General features: G+C 39.0%; 2 protein-coding genes across 7 annotated transcripts in view; both read right to left on the bottom strand.

Annotated features, from left to right (window-relative positions):
• The window catches only part of LOC109462799 (apoptosis-inducing factor 3-like), a 21,360-nt gene extending 5,565 nt beyond the window's left edge, over window positions 1–15,795 (bottom strand). The window contains exons 1-22 of one of the 6 annotated variants that reach the window (XM_019759421.1): window positions 15,656–15,795; window positions 14,831–14,922; window positions 14,272–14,382; window positions 12,853–12,948; window positions 10,919–10,966; window positions 9,976–10,090; window positions 9,281–9,390; window positions 8,811–8,920; window positions 8,441–8,485; window positions 7,521–7,602; window positions 7,089–7,201; window positions 6,707–6,793; window positions 6,126–6,217; window positions 5,411–5,541; window positions 4,796–4,911; window positions 4,606–4,677; window positions 4,230–4,367; window positions 3,784–3,901; window positions 3,183–3,281; window positions 2,827–2,902; window positions 2,389–2,493; window positions 2,134–2,207 (exon numbers count right to left, since the gene is read on the bottom strand). In XM_019759421.1, the coding sequence (XP_019614980.1) occupies window positions 2,174–2,207; window positions 2,389–2,493; window positions 2,827–2,902; window positions 3,183–3,281; window positions 3,784–3,901; window positions 4,230–4,367; window positions 4,606–4,677; window positions 4,796–4,911; window positions 5,411–5,541; window positions 6,126–6,217; window positions 6,707–6,793; window positions 7,089–7,201; window positions 7,521–7,602; window positions 8,441–8,485; window positions 8,811–8,920; window positions 9,281–9,390; window positions 9,976–10,090; window positions 10,919–10,966; window positions 12,853–12,886 (1,725 nt within the window). In that variant the 5' untranslated portion in view covers window positions 12,887–12,948; window positions 14,272–14,382; window positions 14,831–14,922; window positions 15,656–15,795 and the 3' untranslated portion in view covers window positions 2,134–2,173. Of the gene's footprint in view, window positions 1–2,133; window positions 2,208–2,388; window positions 2,494–2,826; window positions 2,903–3,182; window positions 3,282–3,783; window positions 3,902–4,229; window positions 4,368–4,605; window positions 4,678–4,795; window positions 4,912–5,410; window positions 5,542–6,125; window positions 6,218–6,706; window positions 6,794–7,088; window positions 7,202–7,520; window positions 7,603–8,440; window positions 8,486–8,810; window positions 8,921–9,280; window positions 9,391–9,975; window positions 10,091–10,918; window positions 11,124–11,326; window positions 11,366–12,852; window positions 12,949–14,271; window positions 14,383–14,830; window positions 14,923–15,655 lie in introns of those variants that run through there. The other 5 variants (XM_019759430.1, XM_019759414.1, XM_019759456.1 and 2 more) reach the window with 5 other exon arrangements.
• A 1,763-nt stretch (window positions 15,796–17,558) lies between these two features.
• On the bottom strand, window positions 17,559–25,485 carry LOC109463029 (UPF0676 protein C1494.01-like). The gene is made up of 8 exons (XM_019759706.1): window positions 25,338–25,485; window positions 22,472–22,635; window positions 21,781–21,905; window positions 21,454–21,532; window positions 20,890–21,003; window positions 20,218–20,397; window positions 19,403–19,513; window positions 17,559–18,233 (listed from the first exon to the last, which is right to left on the bottom strand). The coding sequence occupies exons 2-8, from the start codon at window positions 22,628–22,630 to the stop codon at window positions 18,048–18,050; spliced, it is 954 nt and encodes a 317-aa protein (XP_019615265.1). The 5' UTR covers window positions 22,631–22,635; window positions 25,338–25,485; the 3' UTR covers window positions 17,559–18,047.
• Between the last annotated feature and the right edge of the window lie 1,195 nt (window positions 25,486–26,680).

Here is a 26,680-nt window from a genome sequence, read left to right as displayed (position 1 = left end):
AGAGAGAGAGAGAGAGAGAGAGAGAGAGAGGAAGTACCCTTCTAAAGCTCCCTCCTCCCGTCTTGGTGACTTTCCCCTCATAACGTCGTAGATCTAGATCCTAGATATCCGGTCGATCGTTTGTAGATCTGTTAGTTTACAGGAAAGTTCCACCCACGCCGTGACTAGAAATAGATGTTCTAATGATTTCCGTGCGTTGAAAGACCTCACATCCCCTCTGTACTGCAGGCTGAACGTGACAAGTCCGATAATACCAAGGCTTTCAGAAAAACACGTTCGCGTAAACCTTAACTTATTTAAGGCAGTGGGCCGTCTCAAAACAACGTTCTGTGATCTTCTGTAGCTGCATGTGTGGCATCGAATAAACAATTACTGAGAAAGAAAGGGATCAGAAATGTTTAACGTTAAAATTAGAAAACAATTGATATACAAGTAAGCGAACTGAGAGTCCCGGCCCAGAAAATATCTCTTGTGAACTAAATATTGGACATATGAAAAGTGCATGACCTTGAATCAAGGATATTCGGAAAGAAAGGAAAACGAAAAGCAGGCAGTTTGTTTGTATGTATGGTACTACAGCGTTTTAGTGAATGCAGACATTAACCAAATTACCATAATGCAAGACTCTGGGTGTTCTAGAAACACAATGATTCAGCATTTGTGTGGTCATGATAAGCCGTAACGAAATGATTACTATTTCAGACTGATAATTCGTCCTTGTGACAGTCCCTAATTCCCAGGCGGAGACGGCGCTGGTTGGTCCTTCCGGGGAGCCCCCGCCGGGTCAAACCATTTCGCGCCAAAAGTGGGGGAGGATTGGGTGTCGTTGACGTGAACACAATGTGATGACGCAACGGTGTCCAGGTGTCATTACACCCTGTTTATAACTGTCACCAGGCAACGGGTAAATAGAAAGTGAAAAACGAGATGGGAAAGTGCAATTGGTCTCGAACAACGGTGAAACTGCTCTCTGTTATATAAGAGAAGTGGGGAAAGATACATATTTGCACTTTTGTAGTTACATTTTAAAGCTTTTTCAGACATGCACATAAAATTGAACTGGCCTTGGTGTATGCATCTCTTTTATGCAACAAAAAAAATTGCAAGTGGTGTTGGATTCTTTATTCTCTCAAGTTCTTTTTTTTTTCACAAATCAATATTTTGCTGCCATGGAAAAATGTGAACTAGATCTAGTTAAATTTTCTAATTGAGGAAGATATTGGACAATGTTGGATGGCACGGACCTTCAATTTTATTGAAGTGTAAATGAGACTTACAAAGTATGGTGGTAATAACCTGTGAGATGTACATCACCATTATAATTTGAGAAAAATATTGCTTTACATCACTTTGCTAACTGTATTCTACAATATTACATCTTGTTACATCACAGTTGAAACTTTTATTTGCAAATATAAGAAGAATCCTTAGATTGGTAATATGAAGCTGAACTAAGAAATTACCTAACTTTTGCAATATAAAATTGGACCTTGATTGTATTCATGGGAACATATAGTAATACTTTGATAGTCATTGAAATTCAACATGTGCTGTGAATTGTGACATCTTCCAAAAATATAGATATGTCTACAAGAGTCATGAAATCTAACTCTCATCCTTATGTTACAATTGTATGCTCATAAATGTACAAAGTACTGTCAAGCCAGAATCTAAATCAAACTTCTTTGTCAAAAACACTCTCTGATCTTGACTGGTAGTGGTAATATCAAATTACCTTATATACATAATCTGTTACTTAATCATTGTTTTCAATGATTATGATTACAAAAATTAAAAAAAGAATGTGAAAGCTATGTACTATGTACCGTGCTGCCTGTGAAGTCATTATAAGAAGTGTAAGAGGTCAGCACCAGGCTTGAGCACTCATCAGTAAGGCACTAACAATTATCACATTTTAATTAGTATTCCTCGTCTTTTGGTCAATTTTGGTCAATTGCTTACGTCACATATCCGTAAAGTCTCATGTGAATAAGGTAATATGTCTGTAACTGTAACTCTCGCGATATTACATTTGAAGTGATTGGTCATTAATTATCCTGATGAAGGAGACACTGGTCGTTGAAAATTGGATCTCTGTGTTGGAATAAAGTTTTACTGTGATTACTACATGTACCAACACAGACAAACTTTCATGATATTCCTCATCTTCTTTTCACAGCTGAGACTTCCATGAGTCTGATCCAGCCCTGAAAGACAGAAAGCCATAAAAAAATTACAACAAACAGGTCACAGTGCAAATACCCATGCTACAAAAATCAGGCCATGAAGAAAAATTGTAATCTGTAGTTTGTTTGTTGTACTTATTGTTTTATTACTGTCACTATAATCTGTACAAAAATATATCTTATGCAATAACTGTTAACTTACTCTGCATCTGCCCTGGACAGAGTTCTTCCAGAGTGCATGATCTCTGCAGCCTGGGCCACCACTGGGTCCCTGTTCATGCTCGCTACAGCTAACACATTGTCTCCCCTAGGATAGAATAGGTCAGTCATGGGATTTTAAAATATGTTACACATTGCACTGCAAGGATGGTACACATCACACTGCAAGTAATTCTTTATATATGTAATATTGTAATACCTAAAGTTATGGACATCACGTATGGAAAGTAGGCACATGCAAGGGACAACAGCTATTGCAAGAAAAAAGAGCATCTATTCTCATTTAAATCTTGATATGTTTGGTGTATTTAACAGTTCACAGAAGGTACATTTTGTGCTATTTCCACTAATGCCATGATTACTATCATATATCAAAACCATACAAATGTATAGGATGTGCTGTATCATAGAGAGAACTTACTTGAGATAGTAGGCCACAAACTGCATGTCATCCAGACTGCCTTCTATCACAACATCCTCAAATCCAGCACCATGGCCTGCACCAGGACAACAGAAGTCATAAGGATACAGGAAAACTGAGCATGTAGTAGCATTAAAGACATGTTAAATACCCACTTTCAGTAGGCTGATGGCTTAATATTTTTAATAATAATCATTGTAACCATATTCAAAATCCCTTAGCATGCATGAGTAAAAATGTCATTTCCTTGTTGGTTTGTCATCAACATTTTCTTGGATACAATACATGCAGAGTGAACATGTTTCTAAAGTTTTGAAAGAAAGAATGTGTAGCATTTGGAAGATGAGAACAAGTACCGGCATATCTAAGGCTCTTGCCGTACTGCATGGTCCAGAAGAAGGGAACACTGTTGAACTCCACACCCTGACCCAGCATGTTCAGAGCTGCACACCGACCTGGGGACAAAAATATGCCAGAAGACAACATGTAGGGCAGACCAGAAGAATAATGTGGGGGAGAATCTGCATGTAGCTACATACAAAAGCTTAAAAAAGCAGGTTAAGCAAGAAGACACTGTTGCAAGTAGATATGGACCCCACAATGAGTTCTTGTGCAGTGCTTCATCTACTGTAAATCACTTTATGTTACCGGTAGCGATCTGAGAAAAATGGACATATTTGCAGAACTATTCGTTCGCAGTGGCAGCAGGTGCATCAAAAATAAAGTTGGCAAATTATTTGTTTGTGGTAATGATAAGTTCACGGCACAGAAATGACTGTGAAAACTGCAAATATAAAAGTACAGCAAAAAAATTGTGAGTTTCTGTAACACAATCTGATAGTAAGGACAGGACATGCACCATGTAAAACAACAACTAAGCCTTTATAACAGCTAGAAACTTGGGAGCTTTTTACTCATATCAAATCGTCATGCCACAAAAAATACTGTTGTCCTCACCATGTGCCTTAGCGAGCTGCCAGTGTCCAATGGTAACCTTCTCTCCATCTGCCATAGGTAGTGGGAAGTGTACGATGTCACCAGCTGCAAACACATGCTCCTGACTGGTCTGCATTGTCTGGAAACAACAGATGGATACAGAAATGAAAAATTAATGTCACTCTCTCTTAATCCACTTCAACTTACAAAAAAACTTCTAATGTTTCAAGACAAGTGGTGGCAAGGTGGCATTGTAGTTAGGGTTGTCGACTCAAAGATCTGAAGGTTCTGAGTTCAAATCCCAAGTGAGTTACAACAGCCAGGGTTTGCATTCTGGACCTTCTGGTCCCAAATCAGAGGTGCTGACCAATGGATCATAACATTTCCTGATAATTTCATCCTTTAAATGTATGTGTACTATTGGGAAATAAACAATGGGTATAGTTTATAGAAATTAGTACATGTACCTTGTCCACATCCAAGGCCCCCTTGGTCATCTCAATGCCGCTGTCACTGAGGAACTCAGTGTTGGGTGTGACACCGATGCCAACAATGCACAAGTCTGCTGGGAGGGTCTCTCCAGACTGCAGTACCACTTCTTTCAGCTAGGAGGCGTTTGTATGTTCATGTGAGAAATTTGAGAGAAACCTTCTACACACTTCAGTCATAAAATCTGAGTTACCTGGAGATAATTTTCATGGTAGAGAGGTAGCCAACAATCTAACATCAAAATCGTTGTATTTACATGTATGCCTACCAAAACACTCCAAATCTGATTTTACTATTGATGATGATATCAAATGCTTTTAGAATGTAAGGGAACCATATAATTACAGATCTTACTTTGCCATTTTCTCCTTTGAACTCTACCACTCCATTGTTCATGTAGAACTTCACTCCCTTGTCTTCATGCATCTGTAAAAACACAAGAAACCTTTAAGACTTAACCAAATGAATGTAAAGAAGTGTAAAATGATGGCAAATACTTAAAGACACTCATTCGAATTCAAGGCACAGCTGAGATATACAGTACCTTTCTGAGCATACTGCCGACTTGTTCCCCCAGGACTCTGCCAAATGGAGTACTGCTGACCCCTACAACAGACACTGACGATGCCTTTTCTGCAAAGTATGCTGCTACCTCCATACCTGATATGGACCAGGAGTAACAACAACGAATGTAACATAAAATCTTAAAATGACATCATTGCTTTATAGTTTCAAAAGACTTGAGTTTGCTGCAATATTCTCACAAAAACTGGCAATATGGACAAAGAGTAACAAACTGTTACATTAAATCTTAAATGACATCAAAGTTTTATAGCTTCAAAAGGTTCAAGAGCATGATTTACTGCAACATTCCCTAAAAAAACTGGTGATACAGACAAGAACTAACAACAATGTAATATGGACAAGGAGTAACAAAAATGTAACATTAGATCTTAAAATGATATCAAAGTTTTATAGTTTCAAATGGTTCAAGAGCACAATCTGCTGCAATACTCTGACAAAAACTGGCGATATGGGCAAAGAGTAACATTGAATCATAAAATGACATCAAAGTTTTATAGCTTCAAAAGAGCATAATATGCTGCAATGTTTGATAAAACCAGACAATGAAAATGGTGGTGTAGAAATGTCACTGTACCGATGAAGCTTGTTCCCACAATGACCACCTTCTTGCCGCGGCCCTGTTGAGAGATGTAGTTGCCGTCAGCAGGACTGCGGAGCAGGCAGACGTTCTGTAGGTCACTGCCAGGAGAGGTGCAGGGGCGTGGTCTGTGGGAGAAGGGGGGATGTTACTGTAGAATGCAATTTGTTGTGCTTAAAGCAGGTATGTATGGCATCCTTCCATCAATATGGACCATAATGGTAAGATCCTAATTGATATCAGCCCTACAGCAATTGGCTGAACTGTCCTATATGACAATGACAGTCTCTGCCATATAGGGCACATCAATTCGGTTGCAAAGTTCTTTTCTTCGGATCTGCTTTTCTTCTTTGCAATACAACTACACCAAATTTGTACAAAAAACAGGTTATTACACCAAATGCTTTCGATAACATGCACATTTTCATAAATTTCATATGATTTGCAATTAATGTTAACGAGTCTCAAATATGGTACAAGGCCAGTGTCAATGTTGAAATCACATTTGTTTCGACATGTCTGTCCTTCCAGGCTTACTTGATGTACTGCAAAAAACTCAATCATTGTTGAACTTCCTATTTATTAATTATTAGCAGTAATTCAGATTTTTTGAGTCTGCAAATGCTAATAAAGTTTTCTAATATGTCTTATGTCTAAAGAATTTTCAATTATAGTATACAGTAAGGTAGAAAAAGGACAAAGTTTAACTCACTTGCCACCTGTTGCAATGAGGAGTTTGTCATAAGCTATAGTCTGACCATCTGCAAATGTCACCACCTTAGAGGGGCAGTCAACAGACGTGGCCTGGGGGAAAGAAATGAAATAAGACTCTGTAATAAGTAAATACAAATTATCCTAGCAACACACTGTCAGACTTTTTTTCTCGTCATCTCAAATTTGTTTGACTTAACATTATGTCAAGCACCAAAGGTGCAAGACATGGGGGGGGGGGAGGGTCCAAGGGGGCATGCTTTCCGGGGGAAATTTTGAAATCTTGACCGGGCCCTGAAATGCTATTTTCCTGCATTTGGAGGTGAAAATTTTGCTGGTAGACTAAGCTTTGTTTGATGACCCAAGTCTAGATCTCTTTCCATATCTTTACATGCTGATTTTTGACCATGAAAGATGACGAATTGGGCAAAATTTTTGTCTGCCTGGAGGAACATCAAAATTCCGTCAAATGACAAAAAGACAGACGCTGGCTAGAACACTTCTGGTGATTGAAAACCAACTCATAGTTCAAGAAATTTAAGAAAAGAACATCAAATAATGTTTCCCAAACATTTGCCTTACCTCTTTCTCTGTTAGAACTTCAATGTCATACACAGAGAAGAAGTTCTTGTCCCTGAGTGCCAAGGCCTCTCCTGTAGAATCCAGTGCCTGAAAAAGGTAAGACGTTACTATTAGAAACTTGAAACATAAAAGATAAAAAGCATGATATTTAAGTGAACGTGAACATGGATTTGGGTCAAATATCACCCCTATGTGTGTGGGACTGGTAGAAACCAAAGGATCACCTTTTGCAAATATGATTTTGGGTTGAAAGGCACCTAAACTGAAATTACTAAATTATTTGTCCTTTAAATAAGAGTTTCAGAACAACTCCCCCTTGGGCCAACAGTCGTGTATTTTATTTATCAGACAAAACGTCACATATTTAGAAAGTGATTTTCACCTTGCTCAGTTTGGGCCTGTCGTAGGGTAGGTGTGGCTCCTTGGTAGCCATGACAACTCTTCCTTTGAAACCTTCTTGTCTGAGAGTCTCTGCACAGGTTATAGCAGCACCACCTGTTAAAAGGAGAACAATCAGATGGCATAAGAATGTAACAATGTACAGTTGTACATAGTGAGTAAAGGCAACATAGCAAACCAATTGATATAAAAGATGTAAGAACTTACTCATCATCTATGATTCAGCCAATCTACTGATAATTTTATGAAATTTTGGGCTCCTTTTGCATGGCTTTATATAAGGAAGGAGAACATTGTAGCAACCTGTGCATTCATGATCATCTAATATCTTACAATGTAGGTCAGTAATTTACAATATTCATTATTATTAGGTTCTAGAACAGTATGCATAATACGTGATAAGGAATTATCCTACCTCCTCCCACAATGAGATACACTGTGTCATTGTCAGGTGAGTGACAAGACATTTCCTTCATCCTCTTGGGCTTCTCAAGAACCTAAAAAGGATTAGAAAGTTACAAAATGTACCTTAACAAACAACACGAAGGAGATGTGACACCAAGAACATTTACGAGATCTAAAAGCTAATTTCCACCATTTATTATTATAAAGGCACCTTCATCAAAGGCAAGTCAATAATTCAAAACAACCAAAATGACTTTGTGACTGACATATCATGATATTAAAGCGCACCCCACCAAAGATATTTGCATTAGAAGTATTTGCATTAATATGATAATCACCAGTCTTATTAATGCATAATTTATGTTTCTGAATAATAGCACAACATTGCCTTCTTCATGCCAAGCAAACTCAATTTTAGAAATGGTTTTCAAGCCGTATGAGCTTGGATAATATGCTGAAAGATCATTCTTGTCGCAGTCTTGTAATGTATGCATTATAAAGTTGCAAGGTTGACAGAGAAAGTCAACATGTCACCTTCTAATTGAGAAGTTTTATACTTACGCACTTAATATACTTCAGAATGAAGGAGGGAAGAGAAGCATTGTGTAAACGGACATCATATTGTAAAAATGGATGGTGAACTGGCTTAGATAATTAGTAAGAACACACACACACAGACTCTGAATATATGTAGATTCAGATAGGGTAAGGCAGAGTATGGAATAAACAATTCAAGCTTCAAAACATCATCCACATTATATTACACTCTTATCGTTGTCATTTCAAGGGGCTGAGTGCTTTTGAAATTTGACAATGAATACTCAAACATGTATAATAATAATAATTTTACTAAAAGTGCAATATTATATATAATGTATATAATAATAAGGACAAGCTGTAAATCAATTTATAAAGAAGCAGCATGATTACCTTTTTATTGGTCTTCACAACCACATTATCATTCTCGACAGTGACCTGAAAAAAGATACAAATGTCATTATGATTGATCAAATACAGATATTTGAGAAGCTTGGATGTCAACATCATATCTACATGATGAGGTACATGTATAACAACTATCAGTTAAAACACATTTGTAGTATACAAAATTTGTTCAGCTAAACTTTACATACCAGTATTACATAATTGTACATATTACGTAATGTATCAACTTGGTAGAGCAATGAAGTTATCTAACCTAGTGTTTTGATAATAATACTGTTTATATATTATAATTGTACAGTGTAATATAGTCCAGTCAACTGTTGAAGTTTTTAAGTGCAAGTCAAAAGATGCAGACCTCAAACTTGGGGAGACTGTCCAGTCCAGGGAAGTCTTCAATGTCTCCAGTCTTGGCGTTGAAACATGCCCCGTGCCATGGACATCGCACTCTGCCATTACACAGTACCCCTGGACCATGGTACGAGGAGAATCATGAAAAAATTCCATTATTACAAACAAAACTTTACCTGGTAGTAACACACACAGAAGTAGGTTGAAGTCATATCACAACATTGTAATTGTAACAGTTGGGTTCAAGTGCCACCAACTGACCAGTCAAAAGGTCCATATCTTTTGGCCTTGTGGTAAGTGCATTGGGTTTGTGAGCTGGCGGAATGGGTTTGGCATGGGTTCGATTCCCATGAGCCAGGAGACTGTACTGCTGGCCACTTTGTAAAGAGCCTTTTGGATGTTGTGGCACTTAAACCTCTGAGTGTTACATATTAACTATATATTAGTCCCTAATATGTGTATATAGAAGAAACTTACCTTTGACCAAAGGTGCCCCATAGTGGGTGCATTTGTGGCCAAGAGCACTAAATTCTCCATCCTCCTTGATGAGTAATGCCTTCCCTCCACCAACCTCTACTTCTCTCATCCTGGAAAAACATAGAACCAAGGAACCGTCATTGGGGGTTGAAGGAAAGTTTAATTCAGGTTGTGTTTTCCTTAACAAGTCATGTATGATGTAACTAACTTTGAACTTGGTAAACTAGAGGGATCAAGACAAAATGAGAAGAGGAAAGGAAGGAAGAACTGAAGACATGTACAGAAGGAATCAAGAAAAGAGAGAAAAAGAAAGGTCTGAGGAGGAGCAGTGATTGAGCCAGTCTGAATTTTTTTCCGTCAGCTCGATTTTGTTTGACTTAACATATGAATTATGTCAATCCCCAAAGGTGACATCCAAGGGGGAGTCTAGCGGCATACCTCCCTGAGAAAATGTTGACTCTCTGGCTGTCTCTGGCTGTCTCTTGCATATTGAGGGATAAATTTTGCTGGTAGACCAAGCTTTTAATGGCAATTCTCTTTCTATATCTAAATTACATGCTGATTTTTGTCCGTCAAAGGTGACAGATTGGGCAAACTTTGCCTCTGTGACGACCAGCAAAATTCTGTAAAATGACGACAAGACGTACGCTGGCTAAAACACTACAGAGGAGAAGAAATGACATATGATGACTTACTCTCCATCCTGCATGTCAGAAGCCTTGCACACCTTCACCTCAATGGGTTTGCCCACATCTGGGGGAGGGAGAGACTTGGCAGAGGTGGTACCTCCCTGCTTACCTGAGATATCAGCTGAAATTTTAACAAGAAAAATAGCTTTCAATATGTCTTTTCAGTGTACTTGTCCAGCAATAAAGACATGTTTTCAAATTAATTTATTGTTACATGCATTAATTCCTCAAATTGAATGTAATATCAAAAATCATAAAAATTTGAAACTTAAATTGGGACAATAAACATTGGTCTTAGAGCCTCAGAGGGACTTAAAAACCACCTTGACCACCACTCCTTAGTAACCTGGTCTGACACAATATATTTTATCATTGTTTTATTAGCCATCAATACACAGCAAATAGTCCATCACTTAATAGAGTTAATAATACCACATGTTTGATACTAGGAGAGGTAGCCAGGGACAGTTATAAGACAATGTTTTAGTAGTGTTCAAATGATCAAATTGTAACTTGAAGTTAGCTCCATGCTGAAATAATTGACCTATGACAAAAAGTGCTGATCAGTAGTTGATACATGCAGATCCTGTGAGTGTGTCATTGGATTAGATTCTTTGTTAGAATCAAGACTATTTCAGTTAGTTTTTGGATTTAGTCACGCTCAACAGACTTAAGGGATAGTCTCAAAACGCAGCACATTTCCTACAGACAAAACTTCTGCCTCAGGGATTTCTCAATCAAGGCTGTTTCATTGAAATCTATTATTTTTCTTTCCTCCCTCTTCTTCCTATTCTAATTTTTTCAGTATGAAGATGTAATATAATCCTATCCACAACCTAAAATGGAACAGCCAAGTTGACAAACCCCATAAATAAGGGAACCATGACCTGAAACAGAATTTTGTTTGTAGGTAATGTGCTGATTTTGAGGCTAGCCATTAAGAACATACAATTTCCTCCTTGATCATGTGAATCCTGCTGCATGCTGCCTGGAGAAGCTGAAATGTGCAACATTGATAATGCCAACTTTATCAATCAAAAGCAACAAAGATAAGCTTGCCATTGCCCATGCAGTTATACAATGTACATGCTGAAAGTGTCATAATTATGAAAAAGGTCAATCTTTAATGCTAAATACCAGGCAGTAACATTCCCAATTGGCAAATAAGGAAAGGGATCATTCCGATTTTCATTCGTTAATTTTATTTTTTATCACTGAAAGAACTAATCATTTTGATTGGCTGATCACTGACACTGGTTGATTTCAGGAAATTTGAAAAAGTTTCCCCTTGTTACAATTTTAACTTGTGGTGGTGAAATTAAGAGTGAGTAAAGTGACCATGCTAACTGTGTCTCACCCTCTGAAGTTTTTTTTGTTCCAGGTACACTGATGGTGGCTAAGGAAAGAAAAAAGTTTGGACAACTGAAATAAACTCACAACTTTAATTTGCAGGTGTTTGTACATCATTTTGGATATGATATGTAATACTCCTAGTGCTGTGTACCTAAACCCACATTCAGGTTCAGGTCCAGATTCAAGTCCAGAGCTTTAGGTTGAGGTCTGGACTTGTAAGTCCAGAGACCTTAAAATCCAAGGCATATACAAAATATGGAAGGGACGTTTCAATGAATATTTCCCAATGAAAAATGGGGCATAATTACATGTACCACAAAATTTTGTAGCGCGCAGTGCACAAAATGGATTCAAGTCCAGAGCTTTAGGTTGAGGTCTGGACTTGTAAGTCCAGAGACCTTAAAATCCAAGGCATATACAAAATATGGAAGGGACTTTTCAATGAATATTTCCCAATGAAAAATGGGGCATAATTACATGTACCACAAAATTTTGTAGCGCGCAGTGCACTACCAGTGTTTAGAAGCAAGATATGTTGTTTTGGTGGCACAACTGGCTAAAACACAGTGGGCGGCCAGTACTAGCTAGATGATGACAAATGACATTGTTTTCTCCATTTTGCAGTGCAAATCTTTGATCTATTGAAGATTTTAGGTGGTTTAGAACAAAAAGGGAATGCCAGATGATTACATGTATGTAAGTCTGGAACTCATTCCAGACATTCATTTTTTTTGGACTTGAACCTAAACATTTTTACAAGTCCAGAACCGGTACACAGCACTAAATACTTCTAGTGCCAGAATTACATTTTTTAAGACTGTGCTAAAAGAGCTTCTTTTGGAATGTGAAGACTGTTGTTGACCTGGTTGCCATAGGCAACGGTTAACACTGTCAGTTGACACAAGTGATTATACTTACATGCCTGACTGAGTTTTGTGTTCTGTCAGTGAATACCTGACTGACTCTTGATTCTTCTCTGTTTACTTAAGCTAAAATAACTCGTCTTATGTTTCATCACTAATTGATGAGTCAAAATAGGTTCAAGTTTTGTACAGTTTGAAAAAAATTGAAAAGTCTCCAGTTCTATGCAACAGAATATACTGATTCTACAAATCACTACAGCAAGCATGACTAAGAATTCCAGTGTACACTACATGAACAGGTGGCTGCTTATGGAAAGGAAACAAGATATCATGTTACTCAAACTGTTCAGTTCTTCAACTTCTTTTGAAAAACAACAGAGTGACATAACACTAATAACTCAAACTCATGTCATAAATTTATGGGAAAAAATTTCATGTTACACTTACAACTTACATTATTTGATTTCTACAATCTATATTTTGTACATTCAAAGTAGATGTTATGTCTGTCCTTTTAATTTCTGTCCTACCTTTCTAAAGTAAGATCTTCTATGTAATGCTATTACACATACAAGCGAACTTTATATTCCACATTCAATTTTTGGTGCTCTAGCATTCCTTACAAGTTATAATATAACCTTCTCAAAAGTGTCAAACTGTGACTTACCGGATCCCCTCTTTTTAGACACTAAAGAACCCATCTTGTCTGCCTATTCTGCACACGAGAACTGCAAATTAGGGTCTAGCAGCGATACGGCTTCTGCTGCAAAAAAGTATGGCAACGTCACTACATGTTTAACCACCTGTTGGATTCTGCCTGTAACGAAGCACAACAGAGTCAGTTTCTTGGATACAAGCATGGAATGTGATCTCTGATCGGAGTGTAGCTGACTGCATGTTTGTAGTACCTGTACAAACCATGGTGACAAAGGAATTCAGACTCACTGGTGACGTGATTTGATAACCATTAGTCTGAAATACAGTACAGTCTGTTCTTGTTTTCTCACACAAAATCATACACCCATGTATGATTGAAAACTTAATTCAGAATTTCTTTTTGTGACAAATAACTATTCATTATTTTTTTGAAACATGAAATATATTGGAATTTTTTGTGTTATTTTCAACATTTAAAGATTAACTAAAAGCCTTCACCTTCATGTAATGAGAACATTAATAAAAAAATCTGGACTTTTACCTTTTCAACAAAGCCTATGTACACAATAGCCATTGAAATCTTAACTCTCTGATGGTGTACAGTATTATGTATAACTTGTAAGTGGGTATCAACATAGGACATATCTTGACAATGGCAAGAGACAAATATGACCCTTGACATGTCTTTCTTCTTTTAATTAAAGACTTTATTGCGGGTGAACTAATGGCTAGATTCTGTCATTGTTTGGCATGGGGATACTACACAATGTTGTTACAGTACAATGTAAGTGACATGTATATGTACATGTAAGGATTAGAAGAAATATCCTTAGATTAAGTACTAGTACAAGTATCAAATCAGATCAACTAAGTCAAAAAAAACATCAAAGCACCTGGCAGTTATAAGTGGTGCAATCTATTATCCCTCATTGGGTACTATGACCACAGTATTATCACCTTTGACGCAGGCTTCGTTCCAAGCCACACCTATCTTTTATCAACAAAGCAAATTTACAATGGTTAAGCCAAGTTGACATTAATATGGACTTATTCTGCTTTGTCACTAACTAAAATGCAAAATGTACATGTCATTGATTTATAAAAGCTGTAACAAAATTTGATTTTGTGTAAGAAAAGTCCAGAGATAAGAAACTAGGGGTACCGCCCTGTCTGTTGAAGTGAGACTGATATAATCTACTGTGTAATTACAACTTGACATGATGAAATGCAGTATCCACAACAAACCAGTCAACACAAGAACCTGAACAATTCATCATATATTCATGCCATAAGACCTGGAGCTTACATACCGGTAAAAATCTGCTGTTACTAGTGTAAACCACTATGAAAAGAATCTATAAGTCATGACCTCTATGTAGTTGTAAGTAAAATCCTTGTACATGTACAATGTATGTGAGTTGTTACCTACCTTCCAGTCAACTATCTCTTGTTGTTGGCCTGATTTCATGCCTCACAGGTGACTGTCATGGGACATTGTTGACTGCTTGACCTTAAATGCCTTAACAGGATGCATGTAATGCTGAGTCATAACGAGGGAAATACCATTGGCATTTAATTTAAGTAACAGGTGACATAGAACACATAGACACAACCTTATTTCAGATTTATATTCATTCCTCAGTCAATTGCGATATCGTGTTGTATAGGAGAAAATCACTGATCTATTTTTTAGCATTATGGGCTTACATACAACTGAACTGATGTAATGTCATGACTTGCAAGTTGTATATGATAATAAACAATTCATGCTATTTGCCTGTATAAGCTCAGCCATTGTTACAAAGCATATACAATTTTGCATAGGTGAGAATCACTGAATCTCAGAATCTGCCTTATGGGCTGTCATACAACTGAATTGGCATAACATATGTCATTGACTTAATAATAACAATGTGTTACCATAGGATGCATACATGTATATACATATTCATATAAAACAAACAAAAAACAATCTTGAATAGCCGTACCTGCAAACCTTAGGTTGAGCTCATAAATCATTCAGATTGCTCCTGACACAAATGAGTTGCCATTCACTTAGACTGCATTGATACTCTGCAACCTTCAATAGAAATGACATGAAAAGGTCACAGGTCATTACACAACATGTAACATGCACACTGTAGACTGTTCCATTCAATACCGAAGTAGGGGGTCAATGGCAGAAAAGTTGTCATGAAATTGTTTTTGGCTTGTTTATCTGTGTGTGTACATACATACTAGTAATTTAAACTCAATGCTGCTATTTTAGTCTTGGGGCTAGAAGGGTCGTAAAGCAGTATGGGTAAGGGGTGAAGTCTGCCAAATCTTGTTCAATCGATATAAAATTCTTTCTCAAGATACTTTAATAGGTGAACATCCTTGCATTGATATTATTTTATAAATATTATAAGTTATCAGTAGTTCTATATGTACTAACTCAACTGTCTGTTTTTATACCATGTTTCTTCTGTTTCTGCAATTAGCCCTCGGGCAAGAATTTGCAATTATTTATAATATATGAATTTATCTCGAGAGCTAGCTCAGCCCACACCAAGGAGGTTGCCCAGACATTTTTTTTTTTATTTGAACGCCACTGATATTCAATAGTTTGAGAAAGCTTGGACTAAAACCTACAGAGGCTGTACGGTTCAATCAATTACTTCTCAAATCTTTGATCTTTTCAGAAGGTAACGGTAAATGTTGACTTGGCAACGCGTACTGAACAAATATGCATGGTCGCCATAAAGGTTTTATGCGCAACATGATGCAACTGTCAACATTGTATAACAAGAGAGTTTGACCTTTTAACTGACCTTTCACATTCCCTGTCTGATGTAGGGTCAGCCGTCCGGTGTTTTAGATGAAACGTACGCAGTCATCACACAATAATCTCCTCATGACGAGTGGAAGAAATTCAGCTTCTCAGCGGGCAGCGGTACTTCCTGAATATTTGCTTTTTTCTTAAGGTCAAAGGTCAGGACTCGTTCTCAGGGTAGTGTTGTCCATGCAATGTTTGTATCGCTTTATATTAAATTGTAGAAATTGTGTCAGTTACTGTTACATTGTGCGCCCTAAGTAATGTTACCTGAGGAAGACTCAGCACGAGACAAATCTACCTATACTTATGTGGTTACTGCATGGTTACTGTATTTAATTTAATAAAGTAAAACCCGAGAACGAGAGCCATTCATTATACAGAAGAACTTTATTGCACGACAAATGCACATGGTACATTGTATGGCAAACTACATAAAGAGAGTAACAACAATAAAATAAGTGTGTTGAATAAGACCTAATGTCGAATAAAACCTAACATATCTATATCATAATCATTCAAACAATAAGGGATATCACAATATATACATGTATTACGATGATGTAACGTTACTTAGAGTAAAGGCTAGCGCCATATACATTGTATTTTTAATGGGGTCCCTGGACCGGTCTGGTAATTTAGGAGTTCAAGGCCTATTGAATCTCTCCTTCTTTCTCACGCACGCACGCACGCACGCGCGCGCGCGCGCACACACACACACACACACACACACACACACACACACACACACACACACACACACACACACACACACACACACACACACACAATCTCCCTCCCTCTCTCTCTCTTCTCTCTCTCTCTCTCTCTCTCTCTCTCTCTAGCTCTCTCTCCCTCTCTCTCTCTCTCATTTTCCGGAGTCCCAAACATAATATATCATTTCCTTTCATTCTGGCTCTTATTAATCATTCAAAGAAAATAATATCTCTGTACGCAATGTAGTCAAGCGGCAGATATGTATTTAAGATGTGCAGGGAATTGAAATAAAGGAATTATACATTCTCCACTACTTTCATGAAATACGATATACATGTAACTTGCATATGTCATGGGATCAAACATATTTGACTCCATGCATATGTGTATATCACTGTGCGTAAATTCATCAGAGTATATTAACGTTATTAGATATAAGTTACAGTAAGGAAATAAAAGTTATATACTGGCCATTTCTGCAGTACTAATAATAATAAGCATATTAGTAATATGCTTCGGAAGGAGACAAATTTGAATGTCGAGAACGCTGCTGTTGGTAAGAATACCCTGTTGCCGGCAACTGGCGTAATTATAAAAGTTCCGTTATAACACTTCAAGACTTTTAATAATTTTTTTTTTAATACAACGACCTACAATTCTATTAGCCTTTGTACCATCCGTATCTGTTGCTCCGATGTGCTGAAAATGCCTAAGCGTTGTTTCTACATCTCAATTTTTACAATTTCTTTCCCGCCATTTTGTCTTGGCGATGTCAAGCTAACCGTGTTGTTTTCATAAAACCACCAAGCTAGAAAGTTTTAGCGCAGCAAAGCCACAAATACAGATGGTACCCAGGCTACAATTTTGATTCCCATCCTATTCAAAGAAAGCAAATATAAGTCGATGGGAGGTCTTTGTCGTCTGTGGTGGTTATCATTCCCAAGCGGATAGTCATAGTCATTAGTCTTTTAAGACTATTACATATTTTAAAATATGTAACATTAGGACGATACAAAAAGTAGATTTTCTTGTCATTTTGTTTACAAAGTAAGTTGAATCAACCATACTTCATTGCAAATGAGTGTCATTCGGGATGTGTAGGTTAAAAATATCTTACCGTTACGAGTGTGTTTATTGAAACACAGCTGCCAGCCATGTTTGTTTTCATTCTGGTGGTGAAATGTCAGAAATGTGATCAGGTACGTGCACAAATATGTTGAAACTGGAAGTAACTTACAATCACACCTGTATAAGATGCTTAAATTTTGGGTACAAAAATGCTACATAATATGCCCCTTTTAAGTTATGCTGACTGACGGAGAATATATATAATATATTATCCGCAAGTGGTCGTTATGGATTGAAGTCATGTGCACAGATGGAATGGGTATGAAACGATCCTGAAGCCCCGCCCACCTCCGTCAAAACATAGAAATGCAAATATTTGACGGACATGCAGCCACTCTCTCATTGGTCGAACCGCTAATTACCATCCTCTTATTGGTTGAACTTCAACCAATCAAAATTCAAAATGCCATCCTCTTATTGGTTGAACTTCAACCATTAAGAGGATCGATGGCAATTAGCGGTTCGACCAATGAAAGAGTGGCTGCATGTACCGTTGAACTTCTAATTGTGTTGGACATCCAGGATCTGTCTATTGCCAAGGTGAACTACCCTGACAGGTAGGAGGCCCCGATTCTCTCGTTGATGTACTCCCGTGCCAGGAGAGGTTGGTACTTGTCGGACCCGTCCAGACACGCCAGATCGGCGTCGCCGTCACAGTGACAGAAGAAGGCCAGGGACCGGCGGACACGTCTCCTCTCCTCGGCACTCTTAGGCATCACTACACGGTGCCTCTGGGAGGGAAAACACAAAGTATAAGTTTATCACAGGAGGTTTTTTTAGCTAGCTATTGTTGTAGAATCATACTAATTTGTGTTCACTTAAGAATTATAAGTGTTTATTATTGGGATCACGGCGGTCTGTCACTACGGTATTCTTTCCCATTGCTAGGCGCGTTCTAAAAGGTATCGGATTACAAGACGCTATTTGGGCCGAGTTTGGCCTACCAGTAAAACACCTGAAAATAAACAAAAAGGATTTAATGTTAAATTTCGTCAAATTAAAATGAAATTGTTGCCTTAACATCCTTTCAATATTAACTGTTTATGTTAAATCATTGATTTTTCAAAATTTCGCTCCGAAAGACGATTTTTTTCGGATTTCCGACCACAAGTCATGTCATGTTTTTAGGCAAACATCGCTTTAACCTGGCTACGTATATTACCCCAGATTCCCGATTTTTATATTTTTCGACGACTAGGAATAAGATCAAAAATCGTGTTTTAGGGATTTTTTAATTGCTGATTTTAAGTCTAGTTTTTGTCGACATATTGGTGAAAAAATGATTTTTCTTTACATTTTTCGCACTAAATCACCCATAATTCAAAATTGAGGCCAATTTTTAAAAATCCCTAAAACACGATTTTCGGGACAACCATAACGGTCATTTTGAGCCGTGAATGGGGTATGCTTGACTTTCCATGCTTGCAGGTTAAAACGAGTTTTGCAGACATGTCATGTCGACCAAAAGTCTGCATTGTGTTATTCATACTGGTGTAAAGAATCATTACAGTATTCAAGGTCACCCAAGGATACGACAGTAGCTTCGCTACATGTCACATGTCCACAAAAAATGATAGCGGACATGTACTGTCCAGGAAACTGTTTTTATCTATAGAAAAGTGTTGTTTTTTATCTGTTGCACGGCACGGAGGCAGACAGGCTTGTTTTGCCGCTTTATTGTAAATGACCGCAGGTGACCCCGAAATAGAACGCGGGTTCGATTCGAATTGCCCAGATCGAACACGATCGAACACAGTTCGGGTTCTATGGCATGTGGGAACTTTGCAACCCAGATTTTACCACCGTGGATACAAGTATACACAACCAGTACTTCTGTTATCGTCTTGCTATAGTACTTCAAGTTTACACTTGATACACTAGAAATAAGAAAATGTCTTACTGTTGACTTGAGTTTGTCTCCTGACCACCTCTGCAAGGTATCAGCAATGTTGACCAGAGTGGTACCCGGTATCGGCTTGGCAGGAACATACTCTCCCTCAAGATTCACCACCTAGTGCATGCAGAGACATGGATACGTTAAAAGCAATACAACAGTACTGGCAAATTTGTTTCACGATTCTAAGACTGGCCATGCAGGCTACACTAACGCAAACAGTATGTCAAACTTTGTCAAGTTGTAAAAGTAGAAGGGGTCAAAATCCTCGATTCTGAACCGGATTTCTTTGCAAGCGTAGTGAAGGGGGTGGTCTACGTTAGAGCTCACAGACCTACTCTTATGAGCAGAGACGGGGGTGACACAAGTTATCTGGCACGTATGACCCGCTAATGCGGTCAGGTGTCTCTAAAGTCCCGTTCCAAGAGTTGACGGGTTTATTTCGTGAACAGGGTTGGGTAAGTCCCAATTCATTCTAGTGTTGAAGATAAAGTTTATCCTTTTCTTCATAGTGATTTGTATTAACACAGATGAACTTTCACGCTTTGTCAAAAGTAGGTGTGGGATTTCTTGGCCAGTTTTGACTTTACCAGACACACACGTCCTTCAGTACCAAGGACAGCGCCAACACTACTGCGTACTAGTATTTACGCGCGTAAGAAATACATCGTATAGTACCAAACAGTATCAGACAGATTTCTTCATACAGAAAAGTTTTGTTTTGCTGCCCTGAAATTGCATTGGCATAAGGTTTGAAACTCAGCTCGAACAGAATCTACTTCTGATTTTTGACAAGTCAACTGCATGTTTTTATATATTACCTCCAGTCCGGGGTTGTCCTGAAATAGCAGAGACAGACAGCCGAAGTCAGTATGTTCCCCACACCGGATCTGGTTCTGTTTGACGACTTCCGGGACGGGAGGGTACCGGAGTGACCGGAGGTTAGTGCCGTTACCGCCCTTTCCGATGTACTGGAACTTTCTCAGGAAACCATCGACATCCTACAGTTTGGAAACACAACATTTTTGTACATATACCAAATGTGAAACCTTGCCAAATTTTTTGTAGTAATTAAAAGTAAAGCATGTAATGAAGTGGGGCATGAATGACTGACTTTAACTGTTGTCAAATATACTGTATCATGATTCTGTGTATGTAAGAGTAGAATGGCGTGGCCGACGTACCATTTTTTTTATCAGAGGAACATCAAATAGTACAAATGAATTGACAAAGACAAGTAGGCTCAGGTTGTACACAACTTATGTTCTAGCCGCCACTTGTACATTATAAAAAATTATAAATATTTGATAAGACGTATTGATTATTATGATAAAGAGATACTAGTACATAACAAAAGAAAGCAAAAGGACACATATATCTAAAAACGTTTTGTTGCTGTGATACAGCACCATTTGAAAGACGTAGAAGACGCCACGAAACATAGGCACAAAGCGAGGTCATGCATCTGCTTGGAGTAATATTGACGCACATACCTTGATAGCCAGCCCCTTGGCTATGATCTCGAGCAGACGCATGGCGAGCACATGGCAGGAGTTGTAGAAGTCCATCATCACGGGCTCAAACTCCGGGACTTCTGCCGGCCACGTCTGTGCAGGAGAGAAACCAACTGTTACAGAACGTGGAATCTTGCTGTTATTATCCTCTATATCAGGCTTTGGGAAGCGGCTGGAAAAAGTAGAAATTGGCCAAATAGAAGATGATATGCCAGGGGAGTTGGTCCGCGCTAAGAGAACAGTTCGCGAGCGCCAAACTCTTTCCAGTCGCTTCCCGAAGCCTGGGAGAGGCTATCATATATATACTTGAAAGGTGCGCCGCCATATGAATCTTTAAAAAAGTAGATCTAGAAGACTAGGAAGGATCGTTGACTCGACGTCTTCATTGTTTTTATTGCCAATTCTCTAGTGCTATGAGGTCATGTAGATTTTGTTTTCTTTCAAACAAGAGAAAAGCAAAACGATTTCTGGTCTATCATACGGCAATGGCTAGTGCGTAGTATAAGTTGACAGCGCCTCTAGCGGTGAACGAGAAAAACGCACCTGTCCCACGGTAAGCGGGGGCATGATGTTGAAGCATTCTTTCAGGTCATTAGGACGGCCCTGTCCAATCAGTGACAAGCTGTAGAACGACAGGAAAAAACAGAAACCTGTAAAATTAGACACTTCTTTCTCTTCTTGATTTTATTATGGCTCTGACCAAAATTACACCTTGAAAAGAGTTTGCACTCAGTTGCAAAACTACATGCCGCGTCACATAGTTCACCCAGACTTACATAAACAACCACCAGATGTGTCATGCATGCATGCTAGCAGCATAGACTAGACGTGCAAGCAAACTCTTCCACCTCTTAAACCAGAGTGAATTACTTTTCTCTCTCCAGGGCCATCCACCCGTGGCGCTCTGCCGTCTTGTCCAACGGACGAGAGTATTTCTCCTTCACCGTTTCCGGTTGCAGATAGAATTTATCGGCGACATCAAAGGTATTAAACACCTGGGAGGCAAGGTAGCAAGGTTATTATTCTCTTACTCAATGATTGCGACCAAGTTCGTGTTCATTACTACTGCTAATCAAGTTTTACATTGCATGGAAGATTCCTATAGGATGTTTGCACCCTCGTGACCATGACGTCATTATTGGCCGCCATGATGAACGGTTAAACCCTGGAGTTCCCAGGTGAATATGTAAGTAACACCGGCGTTGGAGACGGCTAGGGCACATTCTGCAAACGAACAAGAACAGGCATCCGTATGTCGCCCTCAGACGGACTCCCCAAGGAAAGTGCAAGAGAGGCATGTCCCTAGGAACATGAAGAAGGACGGTGGAAGAGGCAGCCAAAAAGACACGGCACGACATCGACTGTCTGGTCCAAGATTGGAAAATGTTTTTTCGGTGTCTTATGCTCCAACAGGATCGAAGAAGACCAGCCAGTACTACAAACATGCATTTACTTTAGCTCTGGATTTTTCGGTTTTCGCCAACGAACATGTCGGCTTTACATGTACAAGACGGTCACAAGCAAACATACCACAGACTGTGAAGATACGTGTCGGGCTTACCTGGGCAGATGAGATTCCGGTGTTCGTTAAGTAGACGAAGCCCACGGTGGTGAAGGCGTGCATGAGTTCGTCCGTCAGCGCTTGTAGCTCCGCTTCGTTCACGTTCTTGTTATCCAGACTGTACGCCGAAAAGTCCACAACCGGGATGAAGCCACTCATGTTTACTGTAAGAAAAAAAAAGATATTGGTCTGAGTGCACGTGTGGCTAAACGACCGACTGGATACTACTGCCTTGTCTCCGCTGGATCTGCTTGGAGATTAGCAGTTCATAAAGTTCAGATTCAGAAAGGTTCGAATTCAAGGTTCAGATCAGAACACGGTTCAGTGATAGGCCCTGGGAAGTTTACATCAGGGCCCATCAACCCTCAGTGAACCGTGATCGTGTGTTGGAACAAAGCTTGAACTCTATAACTATGGAGTCTACGTATACCAACACAGATGAGCTTTTATTCGAATTATTGTAAACTTGTTCTATATTTTGCATGTAAGCCGCAAGCCTTTGCGGCTAACAAAAGTCTGAACCGCCAGATAGCGTGACCACACAATCCTGTGCCTGCTTACTGTATTTATGTATCTTAATCTGAATATTCCCCCTGGCTGTTTCTCGTTTCACCTTGTTTTCACTGGCTTTGTTATCTGCAATGTCGGTATGGGGTCACCCATACCGGCATAGTTTGGATAGAACTTGAATCCCAGGCTATTATATTTGCTCACTGTCCGTTTAATTCTGGCTCTATCTGGGACAATAGACGACACCGTCATTCAGCCTCCTTTTCTGTGAATCAAAAATTGACCTGCTCCACTTTTAACGCAGTTTAGTTATGAATCATGCATGCTATTTCCCAAAGAATTTCACCACTGTATACAGATTATATTTCATCTTATCCCTATGTGTGTGTTCATTTAACCTTTAGCCAGACGCATTTGAGCTTTTAGATAGATGTTTCTCATATGATTATTGAAATTATCACAAATTATTAGTGCTTAAATGTGGCTATAGGGCCTAATGATTGAGGTTGAGTGAATTGGATGATTTGGCTGTCTGTTAGGGTTCCGTGGGAACTACTATGGATATCGCACTCTGGATGAGTCTTGTACTTACATGTAGTTAGCCTGAGTGTCAGCCTTGTTAGCTTTCGTCCGCTCCCCAATGTCCGCATTTGATCTTCATTAAGTTCCTTTCTTGTGTTGGAGCAAAGTTTAAACTCTACAACTATGGATTCTACCAACACAGATGAGCTTTCATTGGAAATTACTTGATCTGATTGTTTGCAAAGTCTGGGATCTGGCAATCATGTGAAAAAATGGTTGCTGGCCAATTTACTCTACATTCATTCTACGTGCGCACGTTCGTCGTAAGGTAGAGTTCCGACAGAAAATTGAGGACATTCGAATTCCTAGATTAGTCGGCAACTGTATTATGACGGAAAAGTCTACTGTGGATCGTTGTCTAGCCTCTACCAGGCCACAGAAGTGGCTAGAAACGTAGAAATTGGCCAATTAGACCAAGGACAGTACACAGACCAAGGGCGTTATATTAGACAGGCAATATTTCGTTTTCGGGACATAGTTCACTAAATGGGGATAAGTCAAACTGTAACATTATTTACTCTCTGAGCAGACTAACTCACCTGACCTGTTATCTGTCTTTTGGGCCAATTTCTACTTTTTTTCTAGGCACCTCTGAAGCCTGGTAGAGGCTAATCCCTCTCAAATGTGACGTCGACTGGCCCCGCCTTTTAGAAACGGGCTTGTAGTATGCATAGCTTACAATGTACTAGTATTTCCTCCCATTATTGTCAAGGAACAAGGAACAAAATGCAGCAACCCAGTAGGAATTTTCCATCGCGCACAGATCTCATGATCATTGAAAAGAGGAACGATTAGCTAGTTCGACCAGGTATGACGAGTTCTTAGCCGTGTATTCAGGTGTTGTCCATTGGGACGTCGGCTTTACCAAGCATTCAGGCTTTCATTATCACGGAGCTATATGGATAACCACCTTATACAGTGCATGACCACAATTTTTCTACCAATGTTCAAGACATTAACAATCGTATACGTAGGTCAGTACTAAAAGGATCCCTGAAATGTTGAAAACATGTCGGACAAAAAAAAATAACGCACTTGTACGGCATGCCTGGCTCTAATGTCACACGTGCGTCAAATGTTTATCAGGCACACCCATACCCACAAAAGCCGGGACAAAAGACAATATTTCGTACCGACCTCACATACATAGTTATGTTCTTATGGACTTCTAGAGAAGATACACCTGGCATTAACTCAGCAATGAATGTGAAGACGAAAATGACAGTCTCCTGTGACTGGAAAGACAACTTCTTCCTATGTCACAGATCAGTAAAGCGACGCCATATATATCAAATCCTGCAGACAATTACCGTTGACATTCTGTTCAGATTATGTAGAATAAACATGGAGGTAAAATTTTTCTACCTCCATGGAATAAATGTGTAAGAAAGTATACCTTCCGGATAGAAATCGCCTTTAAACTGCCTTTACACTGTCAAAGAAAGACCTGCGCGACCGAAATCGTTGATCGCCATAGAGTAGAGCATGTTTCCCCCCTGAAAATTTACCCGTGCATTGCAATTGGTTGGAGATCGGTGACCTACCAACGGATTTCTAAAAATCGCACCACAACGAAGACACCAACTGAAAATGCTCTTCAGAGTTCGAAGCAGACAGGTAGGATGAGCTAGTTTCCTGCTGTATGATGCCGCTTTACAGCTTAACGTCAAAAGATATGCTTTTTTAGTAAAAATGTGGTAGCAGCAACATGCATCGTTTTCTTCAACTGAGCATGCGAAGAAACTCCGTTCACGGTAAATATGATAAGACGTACCTGTTTGGTCCAAATACAGGACAGACGAAGTCGAAAACTGCTCTAGGCGACAAAGAACAGCGTTCCTCAAGCAAGTTTCTCGGAGTGACTGTGTCACTGTCGTATATGATAATTACTAGTGCATTGACCCTGCGTGTGACAGAGGAACAGTAGATTGCTAGGGGCTGGGCACACCCAAAACAATTTCCGTGTGCACGTTACCTCAGGAATGAAAAAAAAAATCTGGAAATAATGAGAAGATTATTGCAAATTCATTCCCGGAGGCTAACTGCAAATTACAAACATAAAAGAACATTGAAGCAGAGTATAAAAAACTAGAATCTACATGATGAAAGGTAACTGTCAAGAAATATTGCTATGTCTAAAACTATGTCTGAAGGGTTTGACTTCTCTTTTGTAAACCGTGGAAGACGTAATGTCCTACCTTTTTCCAAAATTTGTGGGCCAGTTTTGGGAAGTTAAAAGAAGAATAGTTTTGTAATGACTACAAAAACAAATTGATGAACATGTCAAACAAGACTTATTATATGATAGAAAACATGCAAAGCTAAATTTTCAAATGTCTGTTTTTGGCAGATCTCGAGAATATAGATACTCTCTTTGGATATTTGGTAATGTGATTTTTGGTACTTGAGAACAGTGTTAATGTTGTCTCTCGCTCGCACTACCTGGTTCAAAACTGCAACGCTACTTGTAGTGTACTGGAATAACGTACTGAGAAATCACTACAACACGAGAAGTAACTTGCTAATGCCCTATCTGTCACGGTGACGTCATGGAAATTTACGAGCTATAGAACTAGTTGAACTAGTGTCATCATTATCTATCGCGAAGAAAAACAGCAAAAGAAGACATTTCTTGGTGAACAAGGAAAAATTTGTCGCTACAGAGGCTGGAAAACAGGTTGATATGTCTACTTCTATTTACTTTTAAATGCTCAAATGTCCCCTTTGTTCCAAGTGGAATGCTCCTGTTCTAATATGCGTCCAGGAGGTCAACGCCCCCTTGAGAACAAATCTAGGACAATTTCGGTAAGATCTCTAAAGTATCACATGAATAATATATGGTGCATTGTGAAGTTTCACATGTCGTCTGCGTGACGGAAAATTACAGGCGAAGGTAATCATTACGACCCGTCCAACTCGTCCAACGGGCCTTAGTTAATGAGTCAGAACAAACTTAAACAGACATGGGCTGAACCTAGACTTGCTATAGAGCTTTGCCCTCAATGTCTAATTAAGCAGATGTGAAGCGCCTGTCACACATTCCATTCACATTGATTCAGGACCTTTCCCAGACCTTGCCCCGAACATCAGCCAACCAAGGCCACGCTTATTTACCTT

This window comes from Branchiostoma belcheri, unplaced genomic scaffold, assembly GCF_001625305.1.
Source record: "Branchiostoma belcheri isolate BF01 breed outbred unplaced genomic scaffold, Haploidv18h27 scaffold1, whole genome shotgun sequence".
In the NCBI taxonomy this organism is placed as follows: Eukaryota; Metazoa; Chordata; class Leptocardii; order Amphioxiformes; family Branchiostomatidae; genus Branchiostoma; species Branchiostoma belcheri.
The sequence above is the reverse complement of the archived record's forward strand: the minus strand, read 5'-3'. Positions and strand labels throughout refer to the sequence as shown.

Excerpts from the sequence above, each read along its gene's own strand:
- LOC109463029 (XM_019759706.1), bottom strand. The coding sequence starts at position 22,630 with ATGAGTGGCTTCATCCCGGTTGTGGACTTTTCGGCGTACAGTCTGGAT. Across the intron at positions 21,906-22,471 it reads CCGGAATCTCATCTGCCCAG|GTGTTTAATACCTTTGATGT; the intron begins GTAAGCCCGACA and ends CTTGCCTCCCAG. Across the intron at positions 21,004-21,453 it reads CCCCGCTTACCGTGGGACAG|ACGTGGCCGGCAGAAGTCCC; the intron begins GTGCGTTTTTCT and ends TCTCCTGCACAG.